The sequence below is a fragment of the Macaca mulatta genome, chromosome 6, assembly GCF_049350105.2.
Source record: "Macaca mulatta isolate MMU2019108-1 chromosome 6, T2T-MMU8v2.0, whole genome shotgun sequence".
In the NCBI taxonomy this organism is placed as follows: Eukaryota; Metazoa; Chordata; class Mammalia; order Primates; family Cercopithecidae; genus Macaca; species Macaca mulatta.
The window spans coordinates 61,344,271-61,356,926 of record NC_133411.1 but is presented as its reverse complement, the minus strand read 5'-3'; the positions used below and the strand labels follow the sequence as shown (position 1 = coordinate 61,356,926).

At 38.3% G+C, this 12,656-nt stretch overlaps 1 protein-coding gene across 2 annotated transcripts in view; it reads right to left on the bottom strand.

The window, feature by feature from the left end:
- NDUFS4 (NADH:ubiquinone oxidoreductase subunit S4) overlaps window positions 1-4,291 on the bottom strand; it is a 116,296-nt gene extending 112,005 nt beyond the window's left edge. For both annotated transcript variants that reach the window (XM_015140073.3, XM_001096347.5), the window contains exon 1: window positions 4,189-4,291. In XM_015140073.3, coding sequence (XP_014995559.1) covers window positions 4,189-4,283 — 95 coding nt within the window. In that variant the 5' untranslated portion in view covers window positions 4,284-4,291. The remainder of the gene's footprint in view (window positions 1-4,188) is intronic.
- Window positions 4,292-12,656: the final 8,365 nt, after the last annotated feature.

Here is a 12,656-nt window from a genome sequence, read left to right as displayed (position 1 = left end):
TCTTGCAACAAGAATCAGTTTCTGCTTTGTGCTATGTAGTCTACAATCCAAGATGTGGGCTAAAACAGCAGACCCCACCTAGAGTATGCCTACCTCACATCAGAGGGAAAAGGAATATGACAAAACACAGGACAGCTCTCAAAGCTCCTGTTTGACATGGTATATTATTTCCACTAACATTTCACTGGATAAAGCAAGTCATTTGGCCAGTGGTTTTTGGATATGTAATCCTGTTACACATAATGGTAGTGAATACTTTGAACAATAACACAATCTATCAAAATACTTATGACCAAGATTAAAGAAATGAAAAATATTCAGACTATTCAAACTGATAATAAAATTACCATTTATCTAGGGAAGGCTTACTATATGCCAGACGTTACATATAAAAATATTTAATTTTCCGGTTGGGTACGGTGGCTCATGCCTGTAATCCCAACATTTTGGGAGGCCAAGGCGGGCGGATCACTTGTGGTCAGGTGTTCAAGACCAGTGTGAAACTCCGTCTGTACTGAAAATGCAAAAATTAGCCGGGCGTGGTGGCAAGCACACCTATAGTCCCAGCTACTTGTGAAGGCTAAGGCAGGAGGATCACCTGAGCCCAGAGGGTGGAGACTGCATTAGCCAAGATTGTGCCACTGCACTCCAGCCTGAGCAACAGAATGAGACTGTGTCTCAAAAACTAATAATAATTTTTCTAACAAAAATTAAACGAAGATGTCTGCTACTGATGAAAACTGACTAAGTATGGGCATTTGGAAAGAGGAAAAGAAACAAAACAAATAAACCTATCAGAAAACATACTAGAAACCTTTCAAGCTCTCAAACTCTGGCTTGAATGTGTTATAAAGATAGCAAAAATAGCTGCCCCTCGGAGAGTAATTTAGTTTATCTGAGGTAGAAGTGAACCTATTGGTCTGAATTGTCCTAAATCTGAGCTTAGCCTATTTCCCAGCAAGCTGTTAACATACACAGAATTCTTGTCAATCTTAAGGACTGCTTACTAATTGGAGGGTCCAAATTCAATTCCCCATCGAATTGAAGACTCAATTTCATGCTACCTTATGTAATGCTGAAGAACGAAATACAGCAACAGAATAAAGCCTGCTTTATCAGGGCATAAAAGAGGCCTCACAAACAGGTCCCATACACTCAGTCCCCACCAGTCATTAATTAAAATCCTCTGGTGACTTAACACCCTAAAGACTTGTTGGAGGAAAATACAAGACCTAGTAAATACTGAGGTGAGATAAATATACATGAAGATACTTAAATAAGTGAATAAATAATAACAGCACTGCATCAAATATCTTAAGTATTGCTATTTTGAAATACAGTGCCATTTCATCTGCCTGATAAATGCATTTAGAATAGTTAAATTTACCCTGGAAAATCCCTTAGGAAAGTCAGGGAAAGTAAGGATAAATGTAGACAATTTAGGGACGGGCGCGGTGGCTTACCCGTCATCCCAGCCCTCTGGGAGGCCCGGGCGGGTGGATCATCTGAGGTTAGGAGTTTGAGACCAGCCTGGCTAACACGGTGAAACTCCGTCTCTACTAAAAATACAAAAATTAGCTGGGCGTGGTGGCGGGCACCTGTAATCCCAGCTACTCCGGAGGCTGGGGCGGGAGAATCGCTTAAACCTGGGAGGCAGAGGTTGCAGTGAGCTGAGATTGCGCCATTGCACTCTAAACTGGGACAGAGCGAAACTACATATCAAAAAAATAATAATAATAATGTAGACAATTTAACCCGTTTTTTTCCCTTCTCACATTCAGTACAGGGAAATGAGAAGCACACGGAAACGGAGACCAACACTACGGCACAAGCTCAGTGAGTAACTAGATTAGGTGAATCACCCACATTAGATCAGGTGAATCACTCACATTACTTAATTTTTTCTCTTGTGTGTATATGTTGTTGCATTCTTTGTTTTGCTTTTTACTGATGATATACTATAATTGAATTCATAAGTTAAAGTAGCAGCTAACAGCATCCTTTTCTTCAGTTCCCTACTCCACTCCTTACCTTACTGATTCCACTTCCCATATTCTACTCAAATGATCTGAAATGTTACATGATTTGCAAATGTTTTTCTAAGCATTACAGTAAAATGAATTTTAGATGCAGATTTTCCCATTAATTGGTTCTTTCTACTCACCTTTTTCGGATCCTCATTACTATCAAATCATAATGGAAAAAGAATGCTTAACGGCGAAGAACAAACAATATGTAAGGGAGAGGGTCTATAAATCTCCCTCAAATTAAGATGAACATGACAAGCTCTTGGGGTAAAAATGTGGCACAGAAAACAAATAAATGTGTTAATTTGTATTTAGAAAATGTCTTCTTTGGCGTTATGCTAAGATTTTTTTCAAGATTAAATGATTTATTTTCAAATCTCTTACATTTGCAAGCAAAAACTCTAAAGTTTGGATATGCAGTAATAATTATCATCAGAGTTTCAAAATTCTAATATCATCTTAACTTCAATTACTATAATTGCTGACAAAACGGCTGTGACTTAAAATTACAGCCATGTTTTGATTAGCCATAAACCAGTGGTCCCATCAAACTTGTTTTCAGTTCTGGGGCTACCATGAATACATTATTATCTGGGAATGCACAATTAATCCCTATAGTGTGTACGAAGGGAAGGGCTAATCTTGGTCACCGCTATATTACTCTAAGTTAACCAGTGTTTTACCTTAACCAGTATTTTACCTTAGAAAAATACTCAACCCAGGCTGACCAACATGGTGAGACCCCGTCTCCGCTAAAAATACAAAAATTAGCCAGGCATGGTGGTGCGCGCCTGTAATCCCAGCTACTCAGGAGGCTGCGGCAGGAGAATGCTTGAACTCGGGAGGCGGAGGTTGCAGTGAACCCAGATCGCGCCACTGCACTCCAGCCTGGGCGACAGAGTGAGACTATATCTCAAAAAAGAAAAAAAAGAAAAGAAAAAAGAAAAATACTTTCCATATATGGAACACTTAACTACAAACATCATTTGCCTTTCCCTAACCTTAGCACCCTTACTTTTGAGTGACTATATTCCATGTATTTAGTAATCGTTTTACTAAAGCTTTCAAGCCTTTTCACAAGCCACGGACCCTACTGGGACACTCTCTTCTTTTCCACTCAACACCCATTATTTAAACCTTAATAAAACTCATCCTTAAAAATTCTTCCGAATTAACTCATCCTAATTTTCTGCATTCCATTTATATTTATTTAACACTAAATCAATTAGCATTCCATTAGACTTTCTTTTCAACCTTTAACCACTTGCATCCCCCTCCTACCCCCTTCAAATCTCTCCATCCAGCCTTTCTAATCTTTGTTCTAATATGTGTGTGTATGTATGTATAGTAGCACTATAATAAAGCTCTGGAAAATTCTGAAAAACAGAAAATGGAGGGTTAATACGGCCGAAAAAAAATCATCACAAAAATGTTTCAAGGAAACACAGTAACAATCAACTGACAACTGAATCTGACAATACTTTGGAAGAGTACTACTTTAGGTTCTCAAGGACGCAAAGAGCTCTCAACAACTCAATTCAATCCCTCAATTATTGTGAGGTTTTAATAAAATCCCTAGAAAACTTCCGGGCATTACCACCAGCCTTTTAAAAATTACCTTCCAATATCACTAACCGTGATATTTTTACTAACACTGAATTCCAAACAAGTTTTCCTCCCAAGCAGACTGATGAATAAACAACTTTCCTATGTAGAAACCAAATTAAAACCACTTAAAACCATGGAAGGAATACGTGATTTAACCCTTCTGTAAGGACTGGAGTGCTGCGTGGGCAAACAGGTGACAAATGGAAGGGATGCAGAAAGTGAAGACAGAAATCAGTGAGACACCTCTCCTTCTAAGCTAAGGTTCAGCTTGCAGCTCCGGCGGCAAATCCTCCCCACGGACCCTCTCCCTCAGCCACAAGCCAAAAGCTTCCAGAAAACCACAGGTCCTCCTCCCCGGCCTCTCACTCACGCCCTCACTCGCCTGGCCAGCGCCCATTGATAGCAGACAGTCCCTAGTCCGCCCGACCTCTCCCGAGAAAAGGGTCAGCAGAGGACGCTTTCCCCGAGGCCTCCTCCGGAATTCAGCCAGCAGAGACTCCGCAAAAGTGGAGGGACCCAAGAAGCTTGAAGAAAAGTGTGACAATTCTGTTACCTGGTCGGAACCCTGGAAACGGAAAGGGCAGCTACAGCCACTACCCTTCGCCACAACGCCTGCCTCAGCGCCACTGACATTGAGACCGCCGCCATCTTGCTGCAGGCAAACACCAGGATGAAAGGACGGATCACCACAAGGGACTAACTTCCTTCGTTCTCAAGCTAGTGCAATCGCAATGTTGCGAAATTCTGTGGGATTTTATTTTCTTTTTAATACTGAGGCTTAAAAAAAGAGGGTAAACGTTTAGTTGAAAGAATTAAGACGAAAAATGTGTGGGAAGAAATGCAGAAGTGCATTAAATGTAAATATTACCGCCATAAAGTGTAATCTTTACTGCTTGTTAGGACTGGTGTTTTACAATGATAATGAAAAGATCAAAAGATACTTGCATATTTAAACACCTGCAAGTCGTAATTTATTGAAGAAATTAGAATGGTTGGGGCTGAGCCCACTGGAAAAGCCGGAGAGCTCTTTGGGTCCTTTAGAATCTAAAGTAGTACTTTTCCAAAGTATTGCCAGATTCACTTTGCAAGCCCTCAGGACAGGGCTGCATTCAGTTTGATGTTCTGTAGTTGTAATGTTCATATTTTCCAAACAAAAAATCTAGATACATGATCTGGCAAAGGATTATTTTTGACATGTAGATTTATATGAAGAATCAATAGAACATAATATTTTATGTCATTGTTTCCCCAGTAAATCCTAAATGTGCGTTCATAATCCATAGACATGAAGAATGATATTAATGCTCCATGCGTATACGACAAAAATTATCTTCCAATACAAGTGTTGGAAACATGTTTGTATTGTGGACTTCTGACCTTAAAGAACAATGATTAACTGAATTATATAAAATAAAAAGCAGGTTAGTTTTGGATTTTGTTTTTTAAGAAATTTGTTTAAAGAGTTAGTATTTTCCTGCTTTTAAAATTAAGCACATGAAAGAATAACCTTCATTAAATAAATAGGAACAACAGGAGGATGGGGAATGACTTAGTTTGGCATTATGGGTTAAAGGAAAACCCAGTACATAAGGGAAAGGGGGAAAGAAAGAAAAAAAGTCATACTCGGGTAAAGAGAAATGCACAGGATGAAAGAAAGCAAGAGAGAGATGCCTCAGAGAAAATTTTCTTTTAAACTTTTCATTTTGAAATAGTTGTAGATTCACATGAAGTTGCAAAGACAGTACAGAGATGTCTTGTGTACCTGTTTCCCCCAGTGATTACATCTCATGTAACTCTAGTACAGTATCAAAGCCAGGAAACTGGCATTGATATAAAGTATTTGTATAGTCCTATATCATTCTATTACATATTTTGTGTAACCACCACCATGATCAAGATACAGAACTATTCCACCCTCACAAAGATCTCCCTGGTGCTAACCTTTTTAGTAACACCTGCCCTCCTAACCCTAGTGATCTCTGTTTCTGATTTTATAATTTTGATATTTTGAGATGTTATATAAATGGACTTATGCAGTATGTGACCTTCTGAGATTGGCTGCTTTCACTTAGCATAATGCACTTGAGACCCATGCAAGTTGTTGCATTTATCAGTAGTTCATTCCTTTTTTATTGCTGAGTAATATTCCTCCACAGCATGGATGTACCACAATTTGTTTAACCATTCACCTATTGCAGAACCTTTTGGTTATTTCCCATTTGGGGCTATTACAAATAAAACTGCTGTGAATAATTGAATACGGGTTTTTATGTGGACAGAAATCTTCATTTCTCTGAGATACATGCCCAAAAGTGCAATTGCCGGGTCATGTGATACATGTATGTTTCATTTTTTAAAGAAATTAGAATCTATTTTCCAGAGTGACTGTAACATTTTACATTCCCTCCAGCAATGTATGAGAGATCCAGTTTCTTCGTATCCTCACCAGCATTTTCTATTATTATTTTTATTTTAGCTGAGCTAAAGTAAATAATAAATGTATAGTAATACCTCATCACAGTTTTACATTTATTCCCCTGGTGGCTAATAATCTTGAATATCTTTTCATGTTTTTATCTGCCATCTGTATATTCCATTCAGTTAAATATCTTATGTCTTTTGCCCTTTTTCTAATTAGTATTATTTGTTTTTTTTCCTGTAACATTCTGAGAGTTCTTCATATATTAGATGTGTCTTTTGTCAGATGCATGATTCACAAATATTTTCTTCAATCTGCAGTTTGTATTTTCATTTTCTTAACAAGATCTGCCACAGAACAAATATTTTTAATTTTGATGAAGTCCAGTTTATTCATTTTTTAAATTTATGGATTGTGCTTTTGGTGTCATGTCCGAGAACTATTCTCTAATCCTACATCCTAAAGATTTTGTCTTGTTTTCTTTCAAAGGTTGTTTTAGTTTTACCTTTTACATTTAAGTCTATGGCTCATTTTGGGTTCATTTTTGTGAGTTAAGTTTTCCATTAATAGGTGTGAGGTTTCGGTTCAGGTTTTTGCTGGTGGCTATCCAATTACTCTAGCATTACTTATTGAAAAGTTTAGCCTTCTTCCGTAGAGTACCTTTTGCACCTTTGTCAAAATATCAGTTGGCCATACTTGTGTGTGGCTATTTCTGGGTTCTCTATTTCAGAGAGAAATTTTAAGCCCAAGGGTGGCTTTGGTGTCTGGGTGAATTTTAATAAAGATTTTCTATGTCAAGAAGTAACGGGATGTGTCCCAGTGTTCATAAGAGCAACTTACTATAGCCCTGTTACTGGCCCTATCAACCAAAGCTCAACCTCTCCACCTACTACCTATTCTAGTCCCCAACTTCCATGGATCTGAATTCCCCAGGAAAGCCCCCAGTCTCTAGTCTCTTTGTCTTTCATGCAGTCCATAATCCAACATCAGCATTGCCAGCACTCCAGTGGAATCTTTGATTCCCTTCACCTTCTGCTGGATTCCCTCAGCTGCCCATTCCTGAGGTCCTTTCTGACCTTACATACAGGACATAGGTCTTAGAATGGAACAGAAATAACTTGATATGTGCATTTATTTGTTTATACTATCTCACCTATACCACAGGCTGTACCATTAACCTTAATAGAATGTCTAGGTCCAAGTGCCATTTTTGTTATTTCAATGTGCTGCCCCAGAAGATATTAACTACTGGAGTCCACTTCTTTGCCTCTTCTGTAGTCATCTTCCTTGCCCTTCAAATCACAGCTGTGAGTCACATCCTTCAGAGTCACTCCCCGTAGTAGAAATTATGTTTTACAGGCATTTTTCACCTCCACCATCCTTGCTGACAGAGCCTGACTCCAATGATAGACACTAAAGTTGCTCTATGTTGGCTTTCCCATGAGCTCCTACAGGTAGCACATGAACATGTCCAAAGCCAACGGGATCTGAAATCCCTTTTGAGAAAAAAGACTTCCGGAAAAAAAAAAAAAAGACATACAAGAAGAAATACCTCTTTTCCTGCCTCTGAATTCAGTTGTATGAGAACATAATGCCTAGAATTGTGGCATCTTCTGAACTTGAGGGGACAAGCATAAGAACTTAGCTAGCAAGAAGAGGTGGAAGAATAAAGAGAGGAAAAGAGTCTAGGGCTTTGTTGACATCATTGAGCCAATCCTGAACCGACTTCTAAACCAAACCTGATGAAAATACCTCCAAACTTCCTGTTACATGAGATAGTAAATGACTTAATTGTTTAAACCTCCATTAGTTAGATATTCTGCATCTAGAAACATCTTTTCCGATGCTCTTATGTGAAAAGTACTTCTCTGACTTTCCTTTATGTCAACTCTTTCTGTAGAGTCTCCTAGCATCATATCTTCCTTCTTCGTAGCACCTGAATGAATGAATTTCATTCATGAATTTCCCTGTGAGGGACTAGCCTAGTCCCTCACATATAGTAGGCTCCAAAGGATATATGGAATAAGTGAATGAAACTAACTGGAACTTTTAAAATGTCAAAAAATGAAAAAAAAAAAAAAAACCAGTGCTATCTCTTTTTGCTATTTTTGCTTAGGAAAAGCTAGTACAAATTAATGTGATTGATCTCTTGGGTCTACAGATCTTATTAGTTTCTAAAATTTCATGTTCGATCAGTTTCTGTTTCCTGAAGAACCTGGTGAGATATTGGGGATAGGAGCTCCATGTTGCTGGCAAGATACCCAAAAACATAAATTTACCTTTTACTGAGCTTGCATTAAAAAAATGTAATAACCTCTTTCATTTCCTTTTTTCTTACATTTCAAATAAGGATACAGACCTGAGAATGGAACAGAAATAATTTGCTGTGTGCGTTTTTTTCATAACTTCAACCAAACTATACCTTCTATCAGCAAGCTAGTAAAATGCCTATGTCCAAATACTGTTTTATTATTTCAAATAGGAGTATTAAAATGTAAATTGACTTTACTTTTTGCTTGCACTTCATCCATGATGGCCAAAAGAAACATTTATCTTAGACTTTTTGATGGCATGTGAAAGTTACAGTGGATCCGAGGTTGTCTGTTTTTAATTTTTCCGCTTGCACATGGGTCTTTAGTAAAGCATTCAGAAAAACATAAATTAAAACCAGACATTTCTATCAAAAGTTTCACATACGATTACTATAGACACGACAAAATTCCACCATCACTTTATTGGCTACAAACTAATTTTTTTTAATCACATCTCATTTTTCACTGCTAATTTATTTGAAAAACTTAATACCTTATCATCTTATAAAATTATCATGACATCTAGCAGTGCAGCTGAGGTTTTGGCAACAAATGAAAGAATTTCTACCTATAGTGAAGATCTGTCACTTGAAATTATTTTTGGAAAACAAGAGGTACAAATAATCAAATTCTTAAGAACTCAAGGAATTTTCCCACATAAATTTCAGAACATACTTCATCACCTGCTTGAGTTTCACCCTTAAATTTTCAACTGTATATAGGTCATTCTCAAACTTAACATATACAAAACCAAACTCATTCTATTTCTCCCCTTTCTCTTGCCCCAAGAAAATCTGTTCTTCCCCTCAGTATCTCTGCCTTGGCAAGATACGTACTATCATCTTTCTTCTAATACCTGTCATCAACTGTAAAAGGCTCCATTATTTTCTGTACTATTAAGAAAGAAAAAAACACAGCAATTGAACCATAACATAGCACTAATTATATATCTTGATTTCAGAGAGGTAAACTGTGGGAAAAAGCACATCTTAGAATCAAAGAAATATAGTAATTGCCTGCCTCAATATATTTTCTCCCCCTTTTGTTGGTAATATAACCTGTTATTTTATTTTATTTTATTTTATTTTATTTTTACTGGTTTCTGGAATAAAGACTTTATTTTTCAGCCTCTTTATAGCTTGGAGTAGCCGTGTAACTAGGTTCTGGCCATTGAAATACAAGGGGGCAGTATCATGTGACAACTTCTGGGAAACTTCCTTTAAATACAGATAAGAGTCACACTTCTTTTCCCCTCCTTTAATTCTTTTATCCTGCTGCCTGGAGGTAAGTGTGAAAACTCAGATCGTGAGGATGATATCTATACTTAATGATGAAAGAATAATGATGTGGAAGAAGCCTGGATCTCTAACCATCATCTGATTCCATAAGAAATGCCAATCCTTTGATCCTACCACCATTTTCCTGTTCTCCACTCCTTTGATGAGGACCTTCTTCTTTTACCCAGGTTCAATTCTATGGCCAACTATTATACTTCTGCTCATGACTCTCCTGTCTGTTTCTCTTTTTTTTTTTTGGACTTAGCAAAACTGCCACCTAAATTAAATCCAACTCTCTTTCTATTCTGCACCTGCACCCATCCAAGTGAACAGGACTGGAGGCAAGTATCAAACCATACTGATTTGTCTCACTTGACCATAAACTTCAAGTTGGCCATATTGCTACTTGGCAATTATATTAAACTTCTTTGCATTCTTATCCCATTAATTTTCTCACTTTATTATGTGGATCTTTCACACCTTGTTCTCTCTCCTCGAATCCCTCCAGCTCTCAATTCTTGCAATGACTTTCCTACGTCACTGAGAAAAGTGGAGCAATCAATAGAAGACTTCTTCAGATACTCACATTATCACTTGCCAGCAGCTGCACTCACGTATTCTACCTTCCCTCCTATTATCGTATATAAATTATCCCTCCCTCTATTTAAAGCTAGTCCCTTCACTTGTGCACTAGATATTATCCCATCCTGAACCACCTATATAAAATCTTTCCAGTAAGTCTGCCCTGTAGAAGAAAGTAGGAGAAAATCTTTAGGACATAGGGTTGGTGAATAGTTCTTCAACCTCATACCAAAAGCAAAATCTATGCATTTTAAAAAAAAAATGGATATAGCTGGGTGCAGTGGCTCACACCTGTAATCCCAACACTTTGGGAGGGTGAGGTGGGTGGATCACCTGAGGTGGGGAGTTCGAGACCAGTCTGGCCAACATGGTGAAAACCCGGTCTCTACCAAAAATGCAAAAATTAGCTGGGTGTTGTGGCACACACCTGTAATCCTAGCTACTTGGGAGGCTGAGGCTGGAGAATAACTTGAACCCAGGAGACAGAGGTTGCAGAGAACCAAAATCGCACCACTGCACTCCGCCCTGAGCAACAGAGTGAAACTCTGTCTCTAAATAAATAAATAAATAAAAACTAGACTTCATCAAAATTAAAAACATTTGTTCTGCTACAGATCCTGTTAAGAGGATGAAAAGAGAAACTACAGATGGAAGAAAATATTTGTGAACTATGTATTAACAAAACTTGTATCTGGAATATACAAAGAACTCTCAAAATGTAACAGGAAAAAAAATCAAATATTGCCATTTAGAAACTGGGCAAAAGATACAAGACATTTAACTGAATGAAATATACAGATGGCATGTAGGCACATGAAGAGGTTTTCAACATTATTAGCCATTAGATGAATATAAGTTAAGACCATGATGAGACATCACTACACACTTACTATTTATTTTACTCTACCTTCAAAGTAAAACTAGAATATGACCACTTCTCACTCTATTGCTAGCACGCAGGTCCATGCTACTATCATCTCTTGCCTGGAATGCTGCAAGTCTTTTAATATGTCTCCCTACATTCATCCTTACCCACTTATAGCATATTCTCAATACAGCTGCCACAGTAGTCTTTTTAAAAATAGAAGGCAATTCATTTCACTCCCTTGCTCAATACCCTCCAGTGGGTCCTAGCATCAGAGTTGATCTCTTACATCTGCTATTACTTTTTTCTTCCTCTCTCTGTTGTTTTCTTAAACATGCCAGGCAGGTTTTCAGGTTAGGGCCTTTGCATAGATTGTTCCCTCTACCTAGAATACGTTTCCCCCATATCAACATGGCTAACACCCTCCATTCTTTAAGTCTTTGATCAAATGTCACCTTTTCAGTGAGGCTTTCCTTGACGTATATATCAGTCAGTGTCTTGTAAGGAAAACAGAAACTGCTTTAGATATTTCAGAGGACATCTAATTTAGGGGAATTGTTTAAACAGGTGATGGCATTTCTGAGGAACTAAACAAGGAAGATCATGAGGCAACTCAAATATTAGAATCAGCAACATCTGCTATCACCCCTAAGAGCTGATACACCACAGGGAAAACGGGTGTTACCAGAGCTCTAAAGCTGGGGTAGCCAATGGGATTTGAAACCACAGCAAGGGCTGCTTAGCGGGAGTTGGGATCAGGGAAGGAGATGCTGTCTAACAGGAACTAAAATCATGGGGAAAACAATGCAACCACTGCCAAGGATAACCCCACCCCAAGCAGGGTGAGGAAGGATAAGTAACCCCAATGTACTCTCCAATCTGCCAGTGCCTCCCATTAGCTAATGCAAGTAGAAGCCAGAAGTCAAGAGAACTCAGGGGAAGTTGTATCTTATAAATAGCAGAACAGGGAAAGGCAGGGAAGGAATCCGATAGCAAACTGGCAGAAATCCAACAAACCACCTTATCCAAAATGGTAAGCTCCCAATCTTCACACCTACCACTTACTACCAAACCCCTTACTCTGCTCCACTTTCTTATCTATCAGGACTCATAGTTGTAAGCAACAAAAACCTACTGTGGTTATAAAAAGAAAGTTATCGAAGATCCCAAATAGCTCAGTCAGTGGAGCATCAGTAAAGGGAGTTACTGAAAACATACTGAGTGGGAAATCGAATCACAAGAGGTCTGAAGAACTGAGCTAAATTTTAAAAGGGCAATAATAAGTGAGCTAGGCAGAAAGCAGGACCAAAGCCAAATTATGCCACAAAAGGTAGTTCAGTGAGGACTCCAGTATTGTGTTAAATACAGGATGCACAGCTTCCTAGACCCCATATCTGGAACCAAGACCATTGCTGTCCATGAATACTATGCCTGCTGCCACCACTACTACCACCTATCTCCAAAGTGGATCCTTCACTGCCCTGGACACCCAGTGGCTCCCTCTCCAAAATCCAAGGCAAATATATCTCAATGCCCGAATCTGAGTCATATCCTTATATCTTAGCT